The sequence below is a fragment of the Mycteria americana genome, chromosome 2 (genome assembly GCF_035582795.1).
Source record: "Mycteria americana isolate JAX WOST 10 ecotype Jacksonville Zoo and Gardens chromosome 2, USCA_MyAme_1.0, whole genome shotgun sequence".
Taxonomy (NCBI): Eukaryota; Metazoa; Chordata; class Aves; order Ciconiiformes; family Ciconiidae; genus Mycteria; species Mycteria americana.
The window spans coordinates 162,496,730-162,523,936 of NC_134366.1; the positions used below are offsets into that span (position 1 = coordinate 162,496,730).

The 27,207-nt window shown below is 42.7% G+C and overlaps 1 protein-coding gene across 1 annotated transcript; it reads right to left on the bottom strand.

Annotated features, from left to right (window-relative positions):
* Positions 1-906: 906 nt before the first annotated feature.
* ANXA13 (annexin A13) lies at positions 907-26,853 on the bottom strand. Its single transcript, XM_075495477.1, has 13 exons — positions 26,839-26,853; positions 26,177-26,243; positions 25,067-25,173; positions 12,942-13,020; positions 10,349-10,443; positions 8,483-8,653; positions 7,847-7,880; positions 7,686-7,765; positions 5,710-5,778; positions 5,390-5,491; positions 3,369-3,444; positions 2,420-2,532; positions 907-1,220 (listed from the first exon to the last, which is right to left on the bottom strand). The coding sequence occupies exons 1-13, from the start codon at positions 26,851-26,853 to the stop codon at positions 1,101-1,103; spliced, it is 1,128 nt and encodes a 375-aa protein (XP_075351592.1). The 3' UTR covers positions 907-1,100.
* Between the last annotated feature and the right edge of the window lie 354 nt (positions 26,854-27,207).

Consider the following 27,207-nt stretch of genomic DNA (forward strand, 5'->3'; position numbering starts at 1 on the left):
ACAGGTCCAGTGCTTCAGAAATACTATTTTCAATGGGAATTGGACGCCATCAGCTGTCATACCTCAGAGGATCTAGGTCTGAAAGACCCTTCCCCTCACAGAGCAGTGCACTCAAAAGGGGGAAGGGGCCAGACACAGAGAAACACTCACAAACCCATCTCCTTGACCCAGACTCTCCTTTCTCTCTTCTTATTTGTCAGGCCCTGTCATGCTATTTTTCATCTACATCTTCTGTAATATGATTACAGGATTTTAGGGTAATTCAGGGAGGAAGGGATCTCTGGTGGTCTCTAGTTCAACCTCCTGCTCAAAACAGGGTCAGCCATGAGATCAGACAAGGTGGCTCAGGGTTTTATCCAGTCAGCTCTTGGAAACCTCCAAGGATGGAGGTCATGCAGCTGTCCTGAGGCCCACGTCTGCCTCGGTGGGAACAGCACTTCCCTGCCTGACAGATCCACCTCACGAAGCCCCGTCTCTTCCCCAGCTGTGCTCCTGCACCATATCCCAGGAGGTGGTGCCGATGGGGACTGCAAGTCCGTATCTCCTTCATGGGGTAACTTAGGAGGTGACTATGCTGAGAGAGCAACTCACAGACAGGGAAATCACTCTGACCTTCCCCGTTGACAGCAGGATTTTAATCAGGGCCTGACTTAAATCATTAATTCACAGCCCTCAGGTTGTTTAAAGAGCTGCGATAACGGGCTGAGAAGAAATTACTACCCATTTTCTCTTGGCAGGCCTGTAACGGCATGACATGGCACCCGTTGAATTAGGGAAAGAACAGGGCTAATCTTCAAAACGAGAGAAAGACAGAAAATCTACCCAGAAGAAACAATGACAGAAGATTCCTCTACATATGCAAACACAAAGAGGTCAATTTAGATTTAGGTTTTTTAACATGTCTTTATTGCTTAAGGACATTTGGCAAGATAGCCATAACATAAACTTCACGTCCAGCATTACTTGGCAACACATTTCCCAGCTGGAAAGAAAATAAATTGGATTTTTTTCTTTGTGCTAATGCCACATTTTTTGGATGCTATTTTAGAAACTAATCAAGAGGTGGCTTCTCAGCATGCCTCTTCATTCTTGATGGATTTTTAGTGCAAAAGAGCCAGCAGCAACTTTCTGAAGTCCCCAGAGGTATCAGATCGGACAGCTTCAGCTAACGACTTCTTGTACATTTGCTGGAATTTCTCCTTTATTGCTGGCAGGTCGCTCTAAGGAGACACCAAGAGACTCTTTAGAAGAGTGGGATGTGCTTTGAGTAACATGCCCTGCTCCTACCAGGACCCCTGGGGTCTGATCCAAGGTCCACCGCACCCAGTGGGAAGAGGAGAGGAGAAAGCAGGAGGTCTAAAAATCTTGGAGGACTTTCAGTTTAACATTGGGATTTGAGGTAAGCCCATGTCAGATGGTGCGGCGAGGGGACACTAGCAGCGAAGAGGGGTAAAGGCCTGTGTGGAAAGCAGTGCCGGGGCGGCCGGGGCACCTCTGCCCGGCGCTCAGTGGTGCCATGCGGGCACAGCCTTGGTACTGGACAAACTCACACAGGTTGCTGCGAGCTCCTGAGGCCACTCTTGTGGTGGCAAGCAGGGAAGGAGGCACTTCCAGGAGTATGGCTAAAAGAGAGTTTTGTTCCACCCACAAAAGTAATTTTCTGGTTACTATGGGGGGAGCATTAAACACCATGTCTTGAGCTTTCCTGTGAAAAGGCACCCATTGGCACGGGTCTGATCTTTATCACTGGGGGTTTTAAATGTTACCATGATTGGACCATGTCTTAATAGAGAGCACCTAATTTCTCACACTGCCAATCATTGAGAAATACACTCTCCTAGTCCCTGTGAACGACTCCTCCTCTGTGTCAAGACTGAAACAGCCCTGGGGTTACAACCTACACAGCTTACAAGGAAGGAAGACTTAAAGATTGTGTTTAAGATCTCAAATGTCTTGTGCAGTTTTGTGCTTTTTAAAATTACAATTATCTCCTTTGCCTCTTTATTTTTCTTCCCTCCTCCCCATCTGTTTTTCCCAGCTGAAATCAGAGAGAATTGGCAACATATCTTTATAAGCAGTTCTCAATTTGGGAACTGCTGCTTTATCATTACTTAACTAGGAATTTACTTCTACACATCCTTTTGGGGCCAGACCTCCCCATGGCTTAGTTGTAACCAGGTACAGTTGACTCCACTTGAAATTGCCTGCATGCTTTCTGGTGTAGTTCTTTTGAAAACAGAAATAGATGCAATATCAAAATTAGAGTTGCCTGGGTACAAAAGCAGAGTGGGACCACTGATGTCATTGGGCTGATACGGGTTTACTGAGCACATGATCTACCAGGACTCACTCCATACCCTCTGCATTTGTATTTCCCCCAGAGCTGATGTGAGGTATTACAGGTTGCAGGGTACCCTACCTCAGCCCTGGTCACAAGGATGCGAATCAAGGTCTCCTCATCAGTCCCAACTCCTTTCATCGACTTGTGCAGAAGTGTAGCAAAGTAACCTGGGCAGTCTTTGGCACAGCTGACTAGAGAAAACAGTAAGAGGCTTCATTATATTTGTATATTTACACTTTGTGATACACCTTCAATGAGAAGGAAATAAATAAGGAAGAAATAAAGGAAACTCTCTAGGGTTTATGCTCAGACATATGAGCTGGTAGGGCTTTTATTCTGTGACTGGTCCCCTATCAGCATGCAAAGAGAAATCTTGGAGTCTGAACAGGGACCTACATTTCTCCATGGGAAAGCATTTTACACAGTGAGATGATCAGCACTGAGTACTCTGCCATTCCACAGTGAAAATGAAATGAATGAGAACAAGCATTTGCCCCTCTGGAGTTCCTCTTGTCCATCTGTTCTTAGGGTAGCTGCTCACTCCACAGCTCACAGGGCAAGAACTGGGAGAGCCCAGATCCAGAAGGATAGCAGCAATACCAGTAAGCTAACCAGAGCCAGGGCACAGGCTCAAATACTGGTCACAGTCATCCCCAGTGCTAAATTGCTGTTGAGGACCCTGTGGTGGCTGAGCACGCTTCCGATGATGCCCAGGCATCCGCTGGAAGTCATCAACAGCCATGGCCTCAGGGCCACCTTGGAGGTGGCCACCCTGTGTTGGAGGGCAAATAATTTAGCTGCGTGGAGAGGAGCTGTCTGGCAAGTTTTACTTCTAAAACCAAGGGGTCCAAATCACTACTGAAAACTGGCTCTTCTTTTCCTGGCAGATATGTCAGCTCAGTTTAGGGCTATCTCGACATCTGTTGCCAGGCTGTACAGAGACCCCCAACAACCAATGTCAGATGATGGCAAGAACTAGAAAAGAATGCTCTTGACACATTTTTCTTTTTTTTTTTTTTTTTTTTACCAAGAGTGAGATAAGCCTTCTCCAGATCTCCAGATGTTTCACTTTTAATGGATTCTTCTATGTCCTTCCCACACACCTAAGAGGACAACAAAAAGAGGGCATCAGAGCCGCTGTCTGTACATGTCCTCCCACTGCCATAAAACCAGCATCAGCTCCAATGGCAAAAGGCCAATTCAGATCCTTTAGAGCCAAGGGAGTAAATTACTCCAAGGGAGTAATTCAAGGGCAAATGAAGTTCTCTGGTGTAAGTGCTCGCAGATCCACTGGCACCAAGAGAAAAAAGTCTATGTGGCCAGGTAAGGCACAAAGGTTAAGAGATGGACAACCTAAATCAAGCAGTTGCATGTATCTGAGGGCTTCTAGGACAAAGAAGCTGCAGCTTCTTCTTGAGTGACCCCTAGTGAGGAGAAACTGTTCGAGCTTCCTCTAACCCCTCTAATCAAAGGCTCTGGATGGCTCCCACACAAATAAGATAATTTTTTGGAGCTTTACCAGCTCTATGAAGTTTTGTTACTTATTGTCTTTGGCTTCCCAGGGAAAGTTTACAAGCACTGCAGTTGTTCCCAAGTTTTTGTATTATTCTGTAGGAAAGGGGAAAAACAGACTGCCACTTCAAAACAGAGTTTATCCTGACTTTTGTGAACTTTGTCAACCTCAGAGCCTTTTACTTTGCTCTGTTTTGCCTATCAGGATGGCCCTGCATGGTTCAAGACTCTAGTGGACTCTTAGGTCAGAGCTGGGAGACCACGGGTACAAGGCAGGAAGGGGTACCTTCTGAGAATTTGGGCTGAAGTTCTGCAAACCCTGAACCTGGTTTAGATCTGGCCCTATTTGTCTTTCCAAATGCAGAGAAGGACTGATGTTTGCATGGCTCCAATCTTGGCCCACTTCTACTTCAAATACAGCCAGGCAGGATGTGGTAGATCGGTTTGGGCAACCTGATCTGCTTGGCTTTAGGAATCAAAAAGCCAAGGTAGCTTGGCTATCGGACCATTTAACTGAACCCCCAGGGTCTGGGCCACTCTGAGGGAGAGAGTATTAGTTAGTGACTGGTTTTGTTCTCCTGCCAGCAACAAACCAAAACTTGGATTAAGCTGCAAACATTTTTCCAACTACGGGTTCCTTATTGTGCTGACACTGAAATATGGCCTTGACTGGAATTTTTTTCATCTTCAGTGCTTAGGGTTACAGTTTTCTGATGAACTCAGAGTCATCCTAGGGATGTTCAGGCCTATAAGCCAGAGGCTGGAGGGGGGACCCTCTCCTGAAAATAAATGTCTCTGCTGAGCTTTCACCTTGCTGCCACGAGAAGGACCTTAGATCTCCCATTGCTTTGACTTTCACAGGTCATTTCCAGGTGAGAGGTCTCAGTGGAGGTTGGTTCCAGGTCCAGGCATGAGTAAAATGTCCCTGGTGGGTGACACAGGGAGAAGTACCAGACAGCCAGGATCCTGCTACCTACTTTGCCTTATGCTTGGAGACAGAGGAGAGTACAGCAAAGTACCTGCACAGGCTGTCTGCCCAGCGTGGGCAGAGAGGAAGAGGCTGGAGATGCGCCTCTGCCCAGCCAATATGAGTGTGTGAAGCAAGGGGATCAGGAAGAGAGACCTCGTCAGGCTCTGCTTTGGAGAAGGAGAAGAAAAGACCAGAAAAGCAAAACCCTGCTTCAGGGCAGGAGTTTGTGAACCTGTCCCTTTGCTGGTCGTGCTGCAGGAGTGGGGACACCCACTGTTGTGCAGCTGTGGGAAGGAAACGACATCGTGACATTTATTTGGCTGGATCTTGTGTGGGTTATGAAGGGGAATAGGTTCTTCACTGGCAGAAGATGCAGCTGTTATCCCCTATGCGTCTTTCCATAAGATCAGGATCCAGTCGTATAGAAATGTTTTTCCAAGATTCTTAAAGCATTCAGAAGTTTTAAAATGGCAAATAAGGGATTGCCCGCTCTACATGTCATTGTAGGGTCTGCAAACTACATGTCGGGCCCTACGCAACCCACATCGCAGAAGAGATTAACTCACCTTTTCATAGGCTTGAAAAGTAGCTCTCAGCTGACTATAGCTTCTCTTTGCTAAGACCACATTGAAAGCCAGCTCCTCTGTTCCCCAGCGGCCTTCTCCTGCCTTAAAGATTGCATGTTATTTTTTTGAAGCGCTTGTTTATTCACAGTAGAGAGAAAAAGTCAACCAGAGCCCTTGATCCACCAAGCTCCAGCCTCTGCCCCCCTTGCTCATCTCCTTACACTGCCATTGCCCCCCAGCTTGGTGTGTTTAGTCACCCCCGAGGCAGCCCCTGCTGCACAGCACGGGGCAAACAGGGATTTTTCCACAATTGCACTTACTTTATACAGATCTGCGGCATCTTGCTCAGCGAGCTCTGCGTTGACCTGTTGGGTCTCATCTCGGGTTGCCTACAGGAAAGGACATGACAGTAAAAAAAAAAAAAAAAGCAAACCAAGTGCTGGTGACATTTCGTAGCGGAAGGGAAGATTGTCAGCTTGTGGCCCTCACAAATATTTTGGTTATAGTTTTGCTGCCATCTGCTGACAATGCCTAGCAATGGGGCACGGTGGGACTTGGTGGTACAGTTTTGAACGGTCTGTTCACATTTACTACAGCCCCTGCTTTTGCTGACTTTGGAGGGGAAGCCTGTATGGTAGGGTTTGTCTCGCAATTTTATTTGCTGTGTGCTGGGACCCTTATGAGACTGAAACTCTGATGCCTCTGGAGCAGGAAGGGACTATCAGGGCTGGGCAGCTGTACAGCATTAGACCACACCTGCGGATGCTCCCCTGCAGCAGGGTGGCCTGCTGGCCCCCCTTGTCCCCGGCCTCCTTGCCTTCCCATGGGTGTTCCTGCTCCCTCCCCTAGCCAGCACATGTCTGGAGCAGAAAACAAAATCAGAGGAAAACCTGATCTGAGTTTGGAGTTAGCCTTGCTTTGAGGAGGGTCGGACCAGAGGAGCTCCAGAGGTACCTTCCCACCTGGCTTGTTCTTTGGTTCTGCTTTCTGCCATTTTTTGTGGGTATTTTTCCACTGGTGGGAAGTGGTAGTGTGCATGGCCAGATGTTGGGGTGGGAAATGGGGCTGAAATATGCAGACAGAGCTGGGGCAGGACTGCCCCAACACTGCTTTTGGTTTCACCCCCGGAGGGCTGAGCTGCTGGGTATGTACAGCACCGTGGGCTCAAACTGCAAAGTTCCTTAGGAGAAATGTTAGTGTATCCATCATCCAGCTACTGCAAAAAGGTTCCCAAGTACCTGCAGTGAAGTGCTGATGGTTTTCGTGGTGCTGAATATGCCCTGATAACTGCAAAATATTTTCCTGACTAACCTATATACTCTGAGCATTTACTAACACTGTAATTCTGGTAGAAACTATGTAACACTGGTAGAAATTACGAAGGACTAACCTATGAAAATAATCTATGAATAATATGTATTTGTCAATCCTGAAAATATACCCCAAGAGGTTGAAGAGAGATGTATCCATGCTTTCCAAAATGGGAGTCTAATTGTGGTGTATTTAGCAATGTGACTGTTAGGTCTTTAAAGATGCTTCTATTTATTGAATCTTTTCATTTGTAAGGGCTGTCTGCTCAGACTGGCCACCACATTGCGTTCCTAGGCATGATCCTGCTCTTCTTAGTTGTACTGTGTCTTTAAAGAGATGTTAATTTTTTTCAAGGAGTGTCTGGACAATGCTCTTTTAGTCATATGATTTAGCTTTAGGTAGTTCTGTGAGCAGCAGGGACTTAGACTCGATGATCCTTGTAGGTCCCTTCCAACTTGAGATATTCTGCGATTCTATGATTCTATGCAGATGGTTTAAAATAAACTGTCCCCTAACGGAAAATATGCTTCTTTTTGTGAATGGAAAATTAACAGCCATCTCTTTCTTACTTTTTCTGTATCTATCTGAATTGTAAATTCCTCATTTGAGATGGAAATCAGAATTTGCTTGTTTTAGGCCAAATTCAGCATAATGTAGCCATGGCCTTGAGTGGGTATTCTAGCCATTACAGTGGTATAAATAGTAATAAAACAATGCTGTTGTCTTTAAATTATTGAAATTTATAAAATTACATCTGATTGTATATAACTCCTTCAGTTATATTAAAAAGCTATAAATATAGAAGGCTCTTATCCTGAAGAATGCCTTTTGCTTATTATAATTACCTCATTATTGTATTCCATATCATAATTACATTATTATAAATACCAGCTAATACTTATTATGATTATCCAGGGTAGGCAGAATAGAGAAAAAGAAATTTCGCTATCAGGTAGACGCATAAGAGAAAAGCCCCCAGCCTTACCTCTAGCACAGTGACTAATATCTTCTGTAGTGAGCCACTTGTGTCACTTTTAACATCAGATTCTAGATCCCTATCAAAGACTGTGGAGAAAAAAAATCTGTGAGGGTTCACCCAGTGATAAAGGCTTTAAATGAAGGTGTTTGAAAGACAATACTACTTACGCCGTTTGTATGCCTCCTTTATGTTTACGATTTCCTAGGCAAATAAATCAAATAAATAAATAAGCGAATAAATAAATAACCAAGGAAAAATTAGTTATAAATAAATAAATAATAATACAAAAATTAATTAATTAATAAATAAAGAAGCAAACAAAATCCCAGCAAGTCAGTACCACGCCTGTGTTGCTTGAGGCGTAGCAGGCGTGGAGGGAGGAGAGGCCGAATTCCCATTCCCCGCCCATGCTGGGACTCACCGCAGCGCAGAGACACAACTCAAACCCAGCCCAGTTCAGGACAGCATTTCGAGGGATGCCTGACTTGTGCAGGTGTCCCTCTGGTTTCACTTGCATTTAGGCATAAGCCTTTAACAGGCACCCAGGCATTTCTCTGTCATCAGTGTTACCTCTGTGCCATCCGTGGGAGATATGACTTGAACCAAGGAAGGAATTTGAATTATAGTGCTCTTAACTCCAGCAAGAGTTTCAGCCCTGGTATGGCAACGTTATAGCTGCAGCCACTGACAACAGGCATTTCAGCTGCGGAAGCTGGTCTGATCCCTCCTCCTCCTTCTGGGGGGATGCTCTTGGCAAGCTCTTTGCCCTGCTACCTAAGGAAGGTCACGCGTGGTGTCCCAACCTTATTGTTTCGTGTGCAGAGAATCTCGATCAGCAGCGACTCATTCGTCCCAGCGCCCTTCATCGCCTTTTGAAGCTCTCGGGCCTCGTACTCGCAGGGCAGGTCCAGCAGAGCCAGCACAGCCTTTTCAAAATTCCCACTCAGGTCTCCCTTCAGGTCCTCTTCCAAATCCTGCAGGGATAGTCAGAAGGGTTAGCGCAAAAGCTGAGGTGTGATTAGAGGGTTTCTTAATTTGTTTTGGGGAATTTCATGATTTCAAAGTTTCTTCTGTACCAAAAAGGGACAAAAACATAAAAAAGCCTTTTAAATACGTGGAAATTTTTTTACAAAATAAATTCCCTAAAATTTTTTGTTTCAGATTGAATGAAATGATGGTCCCATCTTCAAATACCAGCCAATACCAGTCCAGTTTTGACTCTTACTTGTTTAATTAAATGCAAACTAGTGTTTTTAAAAGCTTAACAGGAGACTTTACTCTGAAACGCAACGCAGAAACTTCCTGCTTGGAAAGAGCTGCAACAGAAGGGATCAAGCTTACCAAACTTCTCTTACAGTTTTGGTTAAAATTGACTTACTGGAAAAAGCAACGAATTTCTACAAAGTGCTTTGGTACCAAGCAATCAGCATTTTTTCCACCAAAAAAAAACCCCAACCTTCTGTGATATGAGCTACTTAATTCAAAATTTAGTAAAACCCCGGAGGAGAACTAGCTAGTGTATGTACGCTGAGAAGGATGCCTACTGATGATTTATTTGAAGTCCTATCTGGAGTTAACATTTCCTGTAGTATGGGAAGTACTTGACAAGTTCAGAACAACGAATGAGAAGCCCAGCTCTAAATCTATTGTTCTTAAATACCCTCTTACACAATCGCAAGTAAACACTCCATCTATTCAAGTCAGAGGCTGACATGGGTCTTGGAGCAGTTTCAACGCCTGCACCATGAACCTTGCTTCCTGGAGCAACAGGAGAGCGAAATGGTACCATCTGTGGCTCCTTCCCGAGAGATTCAGGCTGCCCAGGCAAGCGAGAAGGGTTGCTCCGTGCTGATGTAACTGGGAAGTCTCATGGCATTTGCTCATTTCTAATGCCTATTTTTATTAATCCTCATTATAGAACTAAATCTATAGTATTTATGCAACCAAAATCTTTTATCATGCTTGCTGTAAGTTTTACATATAGAAGGCTTTCAGGTTCAGTGCTGCCTGTCTTATTAACATTGATTAATGACTAATGAGCAAGCAGACCTTAAGAAAATACCAATTTAATAATAAGCTCTGCAGGATTCAGCTGTTTACATAAATAATATATTGGAAGCTTTATTTTTCTTACACGCAAAATCATTAAGGCAGTCTACGGTTCCTCCTCCAGAAATCAAGTGCCCAATGAGACTTCTCAGTTTTACAACGGCTATTCTACTTCATCACTGGAAGAAATCAGTACTACGTCTATTAAACTCAAGAAAAATATAATGATGTAAGATCAAATAGTTCCTCTGAATTTGCATCTGTTCTGAGAGGGATTCTGACTTAAAATTTCCCTTTTACATTAATTCCTTTTTCTGAATGTGCTGAAGACGAACACAAGCTGAAATACTTTTTATTTCAGTTATGAATTATTTTCTAGCTCTCCCAACTTTGATTAAAATGCTCTGATCTGGTTAAGGCTGATTTCAAGAAGACTCTGAGGCCTAAGATTAGAAACATAATTGGTATTTTAGGAGATAAAATAAATTGCTGAATCAGAAACTAACTGGTGTCCTCCTTAAATCCACTGTGCCCTTGATATTTTCAAAAGCAGAGGCCTGTAGGCTGTATTTCTAGCAGGCATGCGGTTTGAAACAGAGGGGACATTTATTTTGAAATACCTTGCTATATAGAGCCTTGTACTTCTGTTTTATTTGTTGTCTCTGCTCCGATGTTCGACTCGACAAGACTTCAATAATTTTCTTTTCATCGGTTCCTGAAAAAGAAGTTGTGCATAGGAATTATTTTATCAGGAATCTAATGCAGAGAAAAGAAAACATCATCTCTAAAGAGAAAAAAATTGCTATACATACATCCCCACTGTGCTAACTTAGGATTTGTAGCATCTAAGATCCTTTTGAGGATATATTTAACTGTAGTCTGCTACAATGTTCAGACCATAAAATAAAAGTTCACCATCTTGTGTCGCTCATATTTTATCGGGGAAATTGAGTCTTCTCTTTCAGAAGGTCAGAAACTGCTCCTAAAATCAGGGTTATGCCAGTGCCCGTAGGCTGACATACACATTTTTGGTGGCAATGCTTGTTTGAGTAGGCCCGAGGGATCAGCCACCGGATCCAGTTCATTAAGCACGCGAACACGTGTGCTGGCACAACAGAACAAATGGTGTGGGGCGAGAGGCCAGGGTAGGTGAAGATGTATTTACATCAGCTTCATTAACCCACAGCCGGAATGTACAGCCTGTACAAAATGGGTTGTGCTTTGCGCTAAATGGAGTCAGGAAGAGGAGCAGGAACCCGCCTTCATGGACTGAGTCTCTGCTGACGCTGTTTTGCTTGGCAAAAGTAAGTGAGAGTGAAGTGGGAGCATGGGGTGCCCCGGTGATGGGCACCACAGCAGCTGCATCTCCTGGGAACCCACAGGGGAACTGAACACCAGCATCCCCGCAGGAGAAAGCCCTCGGGCAGCTTTGAGCTGTAGCTTATGCAATGGATGGAAGCAGCTTACTAAAGGCAATGACCTTGTTCTTGTACTTTTCTTGCCCTCAGCCATATAAACAGATGTGTGCAGTAAACAAAGCTGCTGGAAGGCATTTGTTATGTTTGTGGCTAATGGGACAGGACTTGCAGCGATGCTACTTGGATGCCCAAAAGACACAATAGAGTAGCTATTGCATTAACATAGAATCATAGAATCATAGAATCATTAAGGTTGGAAAAGACGTCTAGGATCATCTAGTCCAACTGTCAACCCAACACTTCCATGCCTACTAAACCATGTCCTGAAGTGCCATATTTACATGTTTTTTGAACTCTTCCAGGGATGGTGACTCCACCACCTCTCTGGCAGCCTGTTCCAATGCTTGACCACCCTTTCAGTAAAGAAATTTTTCCTAATATCCAATGTAAACACATGTGATCTGGTGCACTTCCATGTCAGGGCCAGCAGCTTGCCTCAGGCATTATTTCTTCAAGTCAGGTTTTGAAATGGAGAACATATTTCAGGGGGGACCTATGACCCTGCATGTGATGGAGACTGCCAAAATGCCCATAGCATATAAAGCGTTTAGATGGCTGATCAAAGGCATCAAGCTGTATGCCAGATCTGCTGATGCATGCATGTCATGCTGGTGGACATTGCCCCATGCTCTCCTTGTGGTCTTCCATCTGTTGCATCCACCTACTGGGCTTTGTGCCATGCCTCATCGCAGGCTCTCAGGAGCAGTGACCAATAAGGGTTTCTGAGGAGCTACCAGTACAAACGATAAAAGTACAAACAATATTGGCATTCAGCAGCAGCTGATGCATTTTCATCCCTGCATATCACCACCAGGTACATATAGGACAAGTTTAGGGCATCTTGACCAGTTGTTCCTGCTTAGCACCAAGACAGAAGGCACAGTCCAATTTCAGAAGGAAATGCACTGCTATCTGACAATGTGGGGTTACTCTCAGTAGGAGAGTCCTCTGGGGAACTGTCTTGAGGGGGCTCAGGGGACAAACAATTCCTAAAGTTCAGGCACTTAACTAGCTGATCCTGAATGTCAGTGCTACACCAGGAAGAAATGCTTAAATACATGTTTACTGTGCAAATGCCTGGAGTGGATTAATAACTTATTGCTCTCATGAGCTGCTTGGCTGTTCTTCCTCTGCCGGACATCGTCACCTCCACGAACCTGAGGATCCCATGAACACTGTGCGTTCCTCATTCACATCAGTGCACAGTCAGCCAGCTTACTTTAAACTACCTTAGCAGATGGTGAGAGCCAGTATTTTTGGTTAAAAATCACTGATGCAGATTGAGGACCATCGTATATTCCTTTCAGCTGATGGAGCTGCAGTGAGCTTTGAAGAGCTTATATAGAGGTGGTGATGGTTTTGATTGGTCCTTGAAGGCCTGGGAAAGGACATATAACCATGACCTTAATCTGACCTGACCCCGTGACTGTCATATCAGCCTTGACAGCTGGATGTTCCTATCGCAGGGAGCAAATATCATGTTTATCCCAATCCCCTGAAGCCAAGCAATTATCAACCTAGATCTTACCAGTCTTTGAGGAACAAACTGGCTTCCCTTCCCATTTATCTTAATCATATAAAACTTCATGGGTGTGCATGTTCTTTGAGTCAGTAAGTGACAGAAAGCATGAAGATTACCTGAAACTGGTTGAATCAGTTGTTTTGCCCTAAGTTTATATATAAACTCTTTATAATCTTGAATTGCCCTTTGTATAAAAAACAAGAGCTTTCTTACCCGCTCCTTTGCAGGCACCATGTATTTTCTTGGCATCTCGGTCTGCATCAAACCCATGATGATGGCGTTTATTGGTTGACTGGGAAAACAAGAGACACAACAGATACACGGGAAACAATTTTGTGTTAGTCTCTCCGAATGGCAGCAGTTTGGGCCAGGTTCTAGCTTGATCTTTGTTCATATTATCTAAACTGTGAAGTTCATGCTGGGCTTTGCTGAAATACTGTATCTGTCACTAGGGCTCCTAGAATCGGTCCACAAATAGCTGCCACCACATGACACACGGTGCTGATCCTATATAACTTTGTTCTGCCAGTTCAGGCTTATTCAAATAATGTAAAAGTAGTAACTTCATACTAGGCATCTTCATGCCAGATCAAATATTATTTATTTGTACCACGTTAACAACAGGCCTATATAAACACCTTATCAGATGCATACAGAACCATGCCCCGTGTCTGCACTGTGTTTGTAAGTACTAGGAGCTTACAATCCCAATTGGCTGAATAAAAACTGGTCCTGCAAACCTTTCTTGCACTGATGCATTCATGCAAACAAGATAATTGGGGATAAATAACATGATAAAGCTGGTGTTGTTTTTTTTTTTTTTCAAAATATTACAGCTGGTTACCTTGAGCTAAATCTACGGGGGATAATAGGTCAAAGTCCACAACCACAGCAGCAGTTTACAGCCTGACATATCAACGTAAACAGAAAACCATGCCCATTCCTACTAATCTGACAAGCTGTGAATCACAAGGGCTGAACTGCTGGTACACCCTCTATTCTTCTATTCTGCTCTTTCTCAGACAAGGATAGAAACATCTGAGATCAGGAGGTCAGCAATGTTTTAACCTGTGTAATATCATGAATCAGATCTTTTAAATGCCTAAACTCTAAAATAATACTGGAAAATAGGTCCTAGGCTCCTAAATCAATTAGAACTATTCGCACACCACGTACTCGGGGTGGGGGGTCTAAGTGGGCATTGCAAGCACTTTGGCATTTCCATTCAAATAGCAACATGTGGATCAGGCTATTTGCTTTGCAGGGCTGCCAGGCACTGGCACTACCACTGTTAATTAAGGGTTATGATACCCCAGGGCATGGAACTCTGCTCTCCACTAAATTAAGGGTTATGACATCCCAGGGCATGGCAGTCTGCTTTTAAGCCCTTCTGAAAATGCCGCCATCCTACTGAAGAGCAGAAGAGACTAAATGGCTGATTAGCCTCCTTGTCTTTGGGGATAGCACAGGGCAGAGACAATTCCTGAAAGACATTAGGCACAAGATCATTCTGCTTGTGGGATAAAGAGAATTTAGGCACATGTCTGTGGGCCATGCTCTGCCACATACCCATCTGGCCAGAGAACAAACTGTTTCATTTACAAGTATAGATATAGCCTGGAAGTCTATTAGTTGGTATTCTTCAAAAGTTTCATGCTGTGATCTACTAGCTCTGGTGGAAGAGCTACAGCTCTGGATAAAGGAGTTGTCTGTCAAAAGACAAAGGGTCTTTTCTCAAGAAGAAAACCCAAGTCCAGTCCCTACACTGCTTTACCAATGTACCTCTGTGACAGACTAAAGACCATTTAGGTACCTGGCTTTTCTAACGCAGTTAGCAGCTAGGATACAACTTACTGCTGATGGTAGCTGCTGTAGTGCAGCCATCTCACTGAAATGGAAAGTTATTTTTACAACAATAGCAAGTAGCAAGGTACAATAACAATGCAATAATTTCTCTCGGTCTCTACAGCACAAGGTAACACTTTCATTGCCACATCATGATCACAAATGTTGCTTGTAAACATATCTCACTGTATGCTCTGACACACACACATGCTTCTCTAAACTTTTCAAATAAGGTGGAAATAGATGCATATAAGTAACATTTTCTAGTGGGAGATTTTACTTAATGGTCTTAAAATTTCTCAGGAATTTCGTCAAAAAGGAAAGGGAAAAGCACAAAGTTAGAAAACAGATGGACTGACCACTGCCTTTATCCAACATGAATTGCATTCACATTTTTCTATTATGATAGGGTGTACGTGCTTCTCCTTTGGTGGAATCACGTACAAAAGATATCTTTTTGCACAACATGCTTGAAAATTAAGCAGCTCTAATTTCGTCGTTCTTTTCTGATTGCTACACCCTCATTTCCATTCTTGTGAGAACAAAATTCACCTTTGTTCTCTGTAATACCAAAACAAACGACAGCTAACCAGACTCAGCGGGTAATGAATTTGGGGGAACAGAATAATGGGATCCCACAATACAATGAAAGTCTATTCTGGATATACAGCCCCAGGATGCAAATTCGGCATGCACAATGGGCCTCTCTGCTGGAGAGTCAGACAGGCACGGTGTTGACACAAGGAGCGTGGTCCAAGTGCTCCTCAACGCGTGGCGGATTCAATGAGCATCATGGCATAGCATTCAGGAGGATGCTCTGCCGCCTGTTCAATGCAGTGTGTGGTGCCAGTATGGTTTTCCCCTCTCCATAATACCAAGTTTAACATGCAAATTGTTTTTAAACACTTCAGTCCGTACTTTAACATGTGATTGGTAGTATTGTCAGAGTTACCACTGTGTTGGGTAATGCGCTCCCAATTACTTCTTGCATCTGTATCATGCACCCTGGAGCAATCCCAAAGGACACTATAAGCTGGAGAGACAGTATCCCTGCCTTTCCCCTGAGCCATGTGGAAAGCTGCTTGTAGGAACAGGGTACAATATCTGAATGGAGTAAACGATAGTGACATTAAGCTATCATTATTTTGGCTCTATAGTGTTAGTATGCTTTTCAGACGATCATGCCACTCATACAGTTGATCCTGCTGTCTATGTTAAGCAGCCAGTACTGAAGTTATTCTAGAGTTGCTTGCAAAGCATTTTTTTGTGAGGGTAAGGACCAGGGAAGCAGCTGAAAAATCAGCAAAACAAGGGACAATTCTGGAGCACAAAATACAGAGCAAAGTGCTAACATACCAAATGCATAGATTTGACTACTTTGTAGTATCCAAGTGCTATTCTAATTTATAGACCCCCAAGTTCACTCCAACAATATGAGTTGAGAACCATTGCTCCACATTCAGTTCCTTCTGACCTGGGACAGAAGATGCAGTGGTGAGAAGTGAGAGGAAAAAGGCTTCGTCTGGCATTCCCTCCCACTTTTCAGTCATTCAGCCTGGACAGAAACACCTACACAAACACCCAAAGGCAAGGAGCTGGTTTGTACTTTGCTTTGCCTTACCCACCAGCAGTGCCGGGCTGTGGGTATTGCCCTTATCACGCTAATGCTGCCGCCTCCGCAGCTCCTGCTGCCCCGGCTCTATCAGATGCACCGGGTCCTGGTAATGTCATTACAGGAGTTTGGGAGAGTGGTTTGCTCTCTTATGCCTTCGATGGCTGGTCAGTTATGCTCAGGTTTTAGCGAGTCCCTAACTCCTAGGTGCAACTTGTCATTGTAGTTGTTGTGCTTGTGTGTACCACAGTTGCAACAGGTGGGAAAATGGTAGCACCAGCAACTGAAATAATATTGTGGATTTATGAGGATTTATAAAGACATAAATAAAGAAATGTATTTCTTTTCAAGGGGAAAATCATGCGGAAGGGAAGGAAGGCCTGTTTCTTAATGATGTTCAGGACACATTTGTTTTAAAGCACCAGAAGAAGCCTCCGTCTTCAAATAAATCACTGTAAAACATTAAATGATGTGCCTGGGAGATACCATTCTTATAGGACTGTGGGTAATACTATCATCAGCTTTATAGATAAGAAATCTGATACTCTGGGTAAGTGACTGTCAAGGCCAACTCCTGCGTCATCTGGAAAGCCCTGGTTAAAATTCACTACCTGCTGGGTCCCAGCCTTGTTCTTGCCCACTGACACAGCCTTCCCACGCAGGAGAGGGCGAGCTGTTTCAGAACGGTACTGCTTCCTACCCTGTGGATTTTGACAGGTGGATTTTCCTGCAAGGGACAAATGGCAAAAGAAACTGATGTTTAATACCATTTGTAACATTTGTAATATGGGCAGAGTCACTTTAATACAGTTCTTGTTTTAGAGTTAGGATCTTAGATTAGATTTGAGTAGTTAATGACTTACAAGTGTTACAGCAATTCTGGTGATAGTGTGATGTGGAGTCTGAAATATCAGGTGGAGAGATTGCATACAAATTTTGCAGCAGGACATAGGATGTAAGGGAACTTGCTCTCATAAATTGGTCCAGCTCCATCTGCTCTGTTACTCCGTTTTCTTCTACACTTCTCTCCAATACTTCTATATTAATTAGTGTCACCAGAGTTCTGGTGGTAAGAAATCCTCTTTTCAGTTCCAGTCTAGCTGTATTCATGGCCTGTGTCCACTTGTTTTTTCTGCCAACAGCGTTCCTTAGCTTAAACAGTTTTTACCTCACTCAAGCATATTCTAAGATAACAATCATTTCCCTTGCAGCTTTGGCTAGAATTGCCACAGATTTATTTCTATTAAACTGGATAGATTATAACTGATCTAAAACTAACACTTCTACCTTGTTGTAAAGCACACCAAGTAGTTTTTCCTACTGCAAATTACATTTGATTTTAAGGAGATGTAAGATGAGTTTATAGTTGAAGATGGTCTGCAATGCTTAGAGAAGCATTTGGAGATTGTTCTTTGATATTTCAGCATGTGGAGCCCTTACAGTGCACATATAAACAGTTTAACAAAAAGGTCAGCAAAATCAAGACAGGCATGGCGGCAGGGGGAATAAGAGCTCTGGTGGATTCAAGGCATCAGTAGTTAGAATTGGTGGGATGTTGCAATATATTTCAGACATTTCTGAAGACAAAATCTAATATCTTCCTTGAGCTAAAGACAATTAAGCTTGCAGAAGATACAAAGTGCTCATCTGTCAGTAGACAAGAACAGAAGAAACACTACCATGAGCATGCCAGGTAGCTTCCTGTATTGCAAAAGAGAGGCAACATACCTTACCTGAAAATAGCTGATAATGCAGCTAAGCAATCACAGCTATTTTTTCATTTCCATCATCTCAAGCAGATGCCACAACCACGCTCTGGTTTATGGAGGAAATGTAGAAGAAAACAGAAAGGGTAGCTGCTTGGGACGCTGCTGACAGTGCTCACCCTCTGCAGCTCTAACACAGATCGATGCTGATAATGTGCATGGATAAATGCAGACGCAGACCCTTACAAGCAAATCACTAGGAAGAGCCAGCAGGAATGTGGCTGCTGACCGGAGCAGTTGAGATGCAGGTCTAATAGCGATGGGCAGAGCTCTAAAAAGGGCTGCATTGATCCAGGGATGTTGAGTGCTTACCCCAGTCTCCATTTTTGCCAGGTTCATTTTATGTGCTTTATTTAGTGGATGTCTAATTTCAAGCTTCTCTTTGGTTGCTGTTTTCATTTTTCTTTGGCTTAACCGAAATAAAAATTAAATCTCAAAATGGCAGCACATAGAAAGGGCAGACTGACCCAGCCCTGCTCTTTACAGCGCTGACTACTGCACGTGAGTGGGGTCTGGAATAAAATTTCGGGCAGTATTCAGTTGTCTAAACATAGGTATCTGGTGCTTTTAGAGGTGCCCCAGGGTAAGCTGCTTGCTTCCTGTCAGAAATGAGTGGTCTCCTGTGGGACCTGCGTCTGTCAACCTGGTGCAGATGTCTCACATACCTGAGGGCATCTCCAGTGGTTATTGGAGATGGGCAACAGAATCAAGCCCCAGCTATTTCACCAGTTTTGTTATTCTTCACATACATTTAATATTGCTCTAAAAATGCATTGGAGAAAACCACCATTTTAAAAAGAATTTACATAAACGAGTTCCATATGCAACAATCTGAGCTCTCCTTTCTACCAAGCAGGTGAGCACCAGAAATGCCTCTGCCTGGTTTCCCACAGATTTACATCTCCTGGATGGCTGATTTCAGTGCCTCTACTGCCTACTGCAGCTGAAGCGATTCCTGTGAAGGGAACAGGCATAATGGCCCATCACTGTGTGGATTCTCTGGTGTCTAATAAGGGTTGAGTTCATGCCTCAGTTTTTTGTTCAGGGGATATCTAATACAGTCTCTTCTCAAGATTTTCAAGGAACGTAACAGGCACCTAATAGTTTTGAGACTTAACACCCTGCTGGTAAATTAATCTAAAAATTGTCCAGTTGGTTCAAATATTTTTAGCTGGGGTAACAGATATATACACACTGCCAAGCCAAGCCCAGCCCCAAACAATCTATAATGTCCCAAAGGTGAGCACAGGAATGCCAGAAAAACAAACAGACAAGCCAAAACAATTGAAAACCCATCACAGATTGGAAACTGTGGAACCTGTTGAGATTTCTCAGTTCTCACCATGCACAGTCACTGAGTCACCAGTTCAAAGACCTTCGGGAAGCCTTGTCTCCAACTAATGAACCGTTCTCCTCCAGCTCAGCACTGCTAGAGCTGTCAGGACTGGTTTGGGCAGAGCTGATCTTGCTGTAGGCAATGGATAAGTGAGCTGACATCTCAAGGTGCCTTCCAATTCTATGATTTTCTGTATTCCTCTTTTGTGTGGAGAGGAAAATTTATTTTCTCTGTCTACCAAGAAATGTCCCAAACCATCTAGTCATCTTGTTAGCATAATAAACGCCAGGACTGGGGTGTTCATCTCATTAGTTATCTAACTGTATTAGTTATCTAAATTGTATCTAATATACTATGATCATGGAAGAAAGCTTTTGGCAAATAAGCACCTATATGATTAGTTTTTTATCAACACACATATACTCAAGATTAATTATTTATCCTGGCAGAAACCTTTAATGAGCTATAATACAACTGGAATCCAAGGTTAACTAGACTAACAGTATTGGATAGGAAAAAAAAAAAGGGCATGTTTGCACTAAAAAGGGCACTAAAACCACATTAGATCTTGTGGTTTTAGTCTTCTAGTACGTCACACATTGCCAGGATAACATCTTGTTAGCAGAACAAACACTGAACTCCCACCCAAAGGGACAGTCTTAGTGACAAACAGCCCAAATCTCATAAATCATTTTCAAGCATTTCCGTGTGTTGAGGATAAAACACAAGAACAAATATGGGAGTAGGCTGCTGTATTTTGATTCTGATCTACTTCCAAAGACAGACTGAAAACGTGATGCTACGTTTGTACTTCATGAATAGTCTGATTTACTAAAACAGACATTTCCAGTCATAAAAATTTTTTTCAACCTATTGTAATGCTACTTTAGGCCCCTTTGAACTGGGTCAATTTTTGGATCATAGCAGAAGGTATGAGCATAAAAAGAATAGTCACAGCCTCCTACCACTATATAATGTATATTATGTTTATATAATAACATCACCCTATTTTAAACCTATGCATTCCTAATAGAAAATATATCTTCCTGCTTGTGTCACTTAAAAATGCAGTTGAGACTGGAATGAACATCAACAGAGAGGAGGAAAAGCCATTTCAGCAGTAGCATCCAACCTGCCTGACAAGCGACATACCTCCCTCACCCACGGCAAAGAGCCTGGAGACACGTATCACACATTTCAGAGCTGTGGGTGGGAGAGCTCTCGGAGCCGGCAGGCAGAGGATCGCCCCTCCACCAGGAGCCTGTGGCTTTGCTGTGGGATGTATGAGGGCCCTGGGGCAAGCTGGCAATGAGGTCTGGCGACCTGTGGCTGCCTTCTGCGGCAGCGAGGCCCTGGGACACCAGCACAGCCCTGTTCCTGGCCGTGTCAGCCAGCCTGGCACAGGGCTGCAAATATTCCTGGGGGATAAAAGGGTGACTTGCTCAGAAAGCTCCAGACCATCAATCAGAAAGGGCAGAAAAGCAGATAAAGCCCATTTCATTTCTGTGCCCATGAAATGAATGTACCCATTCATTTCATTTCATAGGTATTTCCATGAGAAAAACTTCCAAATATTAGAGCTCTTCAATATAGTGGAGAAGCAAAAGAAACAAAGAGCAATTACTGGTAGGCAAGGTCGGGTCTCATCTAACTAGGAAAGGCTGTTCAGGGGTGAGGATATCTGGTCATGAGCGGATGGTGGGTTCACCATCTCCTATCATCCTTGCATCAAAGAAAGATATTCTCCTGCAAGCTCTTCTTCAGTGAAATTCAAATAATTGGGCTCAATTATTCAGGCAGGAATTTATGTGAAATGTAAAGACTTTTAGCACACAGGTCAGAGTAGATGGACGCTAACATTTAAAACCAAACAGAAACAAACAGCTGCGGCATGTTGGCAGCGGTGCAGTATCAGCAAGCACCAGCGTTTGTGCTATGGTAATAAAAAGATGGGGTTGGGGATACTTTTTCATGTATGCCAATTGGCAAGTGCTACCTTAAGGACTACGTGTGTCCTTTTGACCGCAAGGTTTCTTCCTCTGCTGTTTTGTAAAAGGTACCTGTCATTTTTGTTTGTTTGAGCAATTTTCTCAGTCAACCACAATATGTAACTGGAAAATTGCCATCTTGCTTCCTTGACTGCTCAGAGAATGGTATCAGCGTCTCCGAATGCCATCCGCCATCTGGCAGGCAGGCTGTCACTCTCCCAAATCCTTACGGCTGTTTTAGGTCTAACAGCTGTACGACAGCAACACGCACTGTCAGGCTAGCTTGTTGCTGACAATTTGTAGCTATCAAGAACAAAACGATTTCTATATGAAGTCTATACTGGATAATACAATATATGTAAGTCATGTAGATTAGACTTAATTACTCAACAGCCTTTGCAATGACTCTGACTCTTTCCAAACTGAGAGGTGCAAATAACCTTATTTTCTACATCTGAGACCAAAACTACAGTGACAACAAGATCCTAATAGAATTAGTCATATTTACTTTTTCCTATTACAAACAAGTGGCAAAAGTGAAGGTAATTGCTCTGACAGTTATTTAAACTGCAAAATTAAAACCATCTCTGTCCTAAAACTTCCCTCCTGTTTCTAAGTATCTGTTAATATATCGTCTCATAATAGCTTATGGCTAATTTTTTATCCACTCAATTTATTCATGCTCATCACCACGACAGAGAATTCCACAATGAAGAGAAAAAAATGTTTGGAGGGGGTTGTCTCATGGCTGAATTTTACATTGTCCAGTTCTAATGTGTCCAAGCCCTCTTGTGGCTGGTGGAATTTCTTAATGCAGATTACATTTAAAATCAGCTAGCTAGCAGGGTACCATGCAGTGGGAATGCCAAAGTTGCAAAACTGCAGCTTTTATTTCTAAAGAGCTCAATTCATCTGCTTAAATACACACACCTTTGAGACGTGCCAGAGCACCCAGCACCTGCGTGGGGCTGGCAGAGGTGACACAAGGCTGACAGGGACCTGACTCCCCCGATGTGGCAGCTGAAGCCGAGGCAGGAAAGGATGCTAGAAATCTCCAGAGACACTGTGCCTGTGTTTAGTCATGAGTCATGCCTCACATCACTTCCTTTTAATACTTATCTTGCAAATGGAAGCCACAAAAAAATAGCAAACAAATGGCTTTATTCACCAAGGACGAATATAGGATTCCAAGTCTGGAATAATTCTCTGTTACGCTGGGGTAACTTGTCTACTTTTATTTTATTGACCATGATGCCTGGTTGGAAAACACTTTGTATGCTGGGCCATTAGGGATAATGATAACTAAAATGACTGGAAACTGGCATATTCTGACTTTTTTTCAGCTGAGATACCAAATCTCTGACTTGCATACTCATACAGAGATAGCTCACGTGTTCTTATGTTTTATTAAGAATTTTACACTCATTACCTCAACTAAGACTTATGATGAGTTTTGGTAAGTTACCATTCATGGAACTGAAGTAAATTCTTGTGTATGCCAGCATGAAAGCTAACATGACTTAAGTATACCTACGCAGGGCTGAAAAACATGGACACAATCTTTGGGAACATCATGCTGACTCTTTTATGTGTTCTAAAGCTGAATTATTTAAAAGGAGAAGAACTGGAAGGATGTTGCACCCCGTCACGGAAGCTCCAAGATTATATGCTTCTCCCCTTGGTCCCTGCATTGTTTTTACAACATTCCTCTGCAAGATACATTATGTAAACACCATCTATATATTCATAGACACATAGAAGGGCTGTTACTATACAGACATTGCATATTTAGTGTCCGACAAACCAACTGTGTCTACTGAACTTGGAGGTGTCTGTGTCTTAACTCCTTTCCACCTCACAGGGTGAAGGAAGTCTCAAGATACTCCCAGGTCAGCTGAGTCAGCCAGCACAGCAGCAATCAGTCCATTGTTTCAGTCAGTACGCATAGTTGACAATAAAGGCAGGGTAATTTTTCCGGATAGTAACAACAGAACTTAGTAGAATATACTAAAAATGTTGAAAAAAGAAGAACATTACAGTCCAGATATTTTGGATTTTTTCTTATGTTTTTGTAAAACATAATTGTTTGACCTGTTTACATTATGTAAAACATAAATGTAATGACCCTTTGATACTTCAGATGGGTTCTTTTTTTTGCCACAAACACATCATAAATTTGTCATGGGTAGATGCTTGTTAACACCTACCACAGCTGCACTCACAGGACAGCCTCAGACCTAAAAGGAACAGCAAATATCTTGGATAAAAGGGGACCATGGAAACGAAAAGAATCTGCCACAGCTCTTCCCCAGTGTTGGGTGGCTGAACAAGAAGGTATTTCTGTCTTCTGCTGACTGTGGGCTTATGGCCAGGGACTGAACAAGAATCGACTGTCACCGAATATTGGTCTGCCAGGGGAGGCAACAAATAGCAATTGTTGAGCTTTGTGATGAGATAATAAAATCACGCTGTGGTAAATAATACTTGTACTAAGGAAACATTTCTACAAGGATAGAAATGTCCACAGGCAACACAGAGGCCCTTGTGATGTTTGTGAGCTTATCCCCAAGAGGACACCTCAGGTAGACGTGCTCTCCACATTATACTTACTTTTTTACCTTCAAGTTCTCAAACCATCTGGCCCACGACAACCTGCCACCTTCTTATGTTATAGTCCTCCCTGGCAGAAGGTTTGGGCTGCTTTACAATGAGAAGATGAAACTCAAGGGAGTCCCAGAGAATCTCAAAAAGTGGTTTAAATTAAAAACAAAGAACTCGCCCAGCCCCCAGGTTAATTCAAGTCACAAACATCACCAGGAACAACAGAATAATGCATGAAGAGTCTTCCTGGATTCTTGAGAGACAGAAGGTTAAAAAACAATTACACAATTTAACAAAAGTCAAAATCCATCAAACTTTTCAAACCATCATATCATCACAAACATTGCTGCTATTCCCAAAATGTCCCCAAAGCACCTTGCTTACAGCAGAGCAGCTACCCAGATTTTCAGGTGGATTGATTCTACTTGTGGTAATTTTGAAGACAGCAGAAGTACAGATAAGCTTGATGCAAGACTGCAAACAGAGAAAATAATTAGAGACTTTAAATCTCTAAGGATGTGCAGTCAAAAACTTTGACTGTAGAAAAAGGGACCGAGAGCAAAAAGCGTGCAAATATGCAGATTTGGAGCTGTAATGTTGCATCAGGTGCAGCTCTTAATTGAGAGCTCAGTTTCTAAGAGCTGGTTAGAAATTTTTTGTTGAAAGCATTTTTTTCAGTAAAATTTGTTACTTTTGTTCAAATTAACATGTTCAGGGAGATATTAATTTTGATGAAAGCACCATTTTAAAATGAGACATTTTGATGTAGCTGAAAAGTTCCATTCTAGCACACACATAATGGAACCTTTTCTTTGACCAATGCTTAGCTTTCAGCGAAAACTTAATTGAATAATGACACTTTTAAAAAAAGTTTTAAAACCTAAATCCATTGAACCAAATAAAATACCTCATTTCACACAGATGATTAATTTGATATTTCTCCCAGCAGAATTTGGGCTATTGAATAAAATTTCACTTCTGAAATTTCAAAGCAGACAAAATTTTGGAAAGATGCAGTACGCAACAGAATGAAACAACCCAGTTTTAGCCAGCTTTCCAGGGTCAGTCTTGACCATGAAAGAGGAGTTGCCTTTGTGCACTGCAGTGCCTCCCAAAGCCACCATAAAGCACAGCAATATGTGCTGCAAAACTACGGTGCCCCTTTCATCCTTCATAAAAAAAATGCTTACTGGCTCATCTGCTGACAAACTGGTAGTCCCTACGGCTGGTTTCCGTATATCCTCTGTGAGTCTGTAAGACTTGCTCTGGAGGTGTAAAAAACACAATACATAAGACACTCATGAACCTATGGCTGCAAAACATGAGATTAGGAGAAAGAACAAACTGCAGCTGAAAAGCTCTGTTAAGAATATTTTCAGGCTGTTCCAGAAGCAGTTCTCTGATACAGATGCAGGCATTTCTCCAAGATTGCCTGTAATTTCCTAGGGACAAACACAGAATGATGCAATTCCCAGATGAGTCACGGGCTGAATCACGGGATTCTGTTCCAACATGGGCTCACACCTCTGTCCACTGAAACCTACAGCACAATTCCGGTGTCCTGCACCTACGTTCAGGCTACCTAGTCCAGCATAGAGCTCATAAAACTGCTAAACCTGCCTGAGATGCAGTGCTGAGGTCTCTCTTGCCATAGATAGACCTCAACTGGCTAGTTTAAACCTAAATTGAATATGCTTGCTCTACACTGCATTCAGTGTAGTGTCCAGTGAAGGGCTCTTCAGGGTCAGGACCCTGTGGAGATGCCTGCCAACAACCCTACGATGTGTGCTTATGTGGACACACAGGGCTGTATGGCAGGAGCCTTCTTGGTCTTCTTTCCTATGCAAAGATAGGTTGCTGAACTGCTCGCTTCTCTCCTCTTATGCAAGCAGCCAGGCCACAAAAGGATGGTGAGGAGATGGGACCATCTACGTTTTCACAGCAAGACCAAAAGCTCCTTGGCTTAGTAGCTGGAGCTTCGCGCAAATGGTACGGGCTCTCTTGCTCAGTCTGCCAGAGAAAATGTCCTGAAGAGCTGGTCCAAAAGCAGCAGATGCTTGGCATCTCTCAAGGCCTTGCTGAATTTGAATTAAATAAATAGTCATGTAATAAAATAATATAAATCTTAGAGAAACTAACATAACATTAGCCTGTATCAGCGGACAGACTGTCTTCTATGGATACATACTGTAAAACTGCAGGTTTTCAGCATTCAAAGAGAAAATGTGCTGCTGAATAAATATTGCCTTTTATCTGTTAGTTTTTAAAAAAACCCAACTTCTTCAGCACAAGCTACTTACTTAACTTTGAGGAGGACTGATCATTCACAGCTACCACACACAAACTTTTGACAGTCAGGTTAAATATCTTTATGCAGATTTAGATATTTATTATTAAACACCCAAATGTTAGCCAAAATTGTCTCAGTCAAAACTCATAGGTAATTTGATGTAGTAAATCCTGACACCTGGATTTTAATCAGGCCCTTCTGTGAGCACCACACTTTGAGATTACTCCTGTCCCTACTATTCAGTGATAAACTTAGCCAAATTTTGAAAGTGTTGGCCTTTGGGACAGGAACTTTCTCATACATCTTTAGGGAATTATTTTAGTGTTCAGAATGTTCCAACACAAATTTGCTAAACTAACTAAAATTAGTTTTCCCGTGATACCTTTCACATCATTTCTTTTTCTCAAAATTAAAGTGCTGCCCTTTTTAACTAAGCCATAATGAGCATTAAAACACTCAGAACCTGTGTGTTACAGTAATAGTTTCATTATTCATGTACTGCAATTAAGCAACGTTACCAGCTACATACAAGTTTCCCACCCACACTTAAAGTAGATTTTGAGGTTAAATCTTCATTTGCAGCTGTATTAATGTCCTTTAAAGTGAAAATGGACAAAAATAAAACCAGGAAGTTGTTGCATTCTTGACAATCCAAATTAAGTAACTACTTACTTGTGAACTGCCCATTTTTGCTCAGCCTGAGTGTAGAAGACGCAACTCTTCTGCTCTTCAGTAAAACAAGCATTGACATGGAATAGTCAACTTTTACTATAGCAGCTAAATCCTACCCAGCCCTGGGTTAATCAATAACTTCTGACATTATTTAAATTCTAGTCATTTCAAGGTGGGGTGTATTCATTGTTACATGGTGGCTTTATTATACCTACTATCTAATATCACATCCTGTTGGGTCATGGAGCTGGCTGGTTTCTCCAAGGAAAATCAGGGTTTCAAAATATAAGCCTCGAGATCATACTCACTAATTTATCTAATTGCTATTACCATGATTTAAAGCATATAGCTATGGTAGTGCCCAAAACG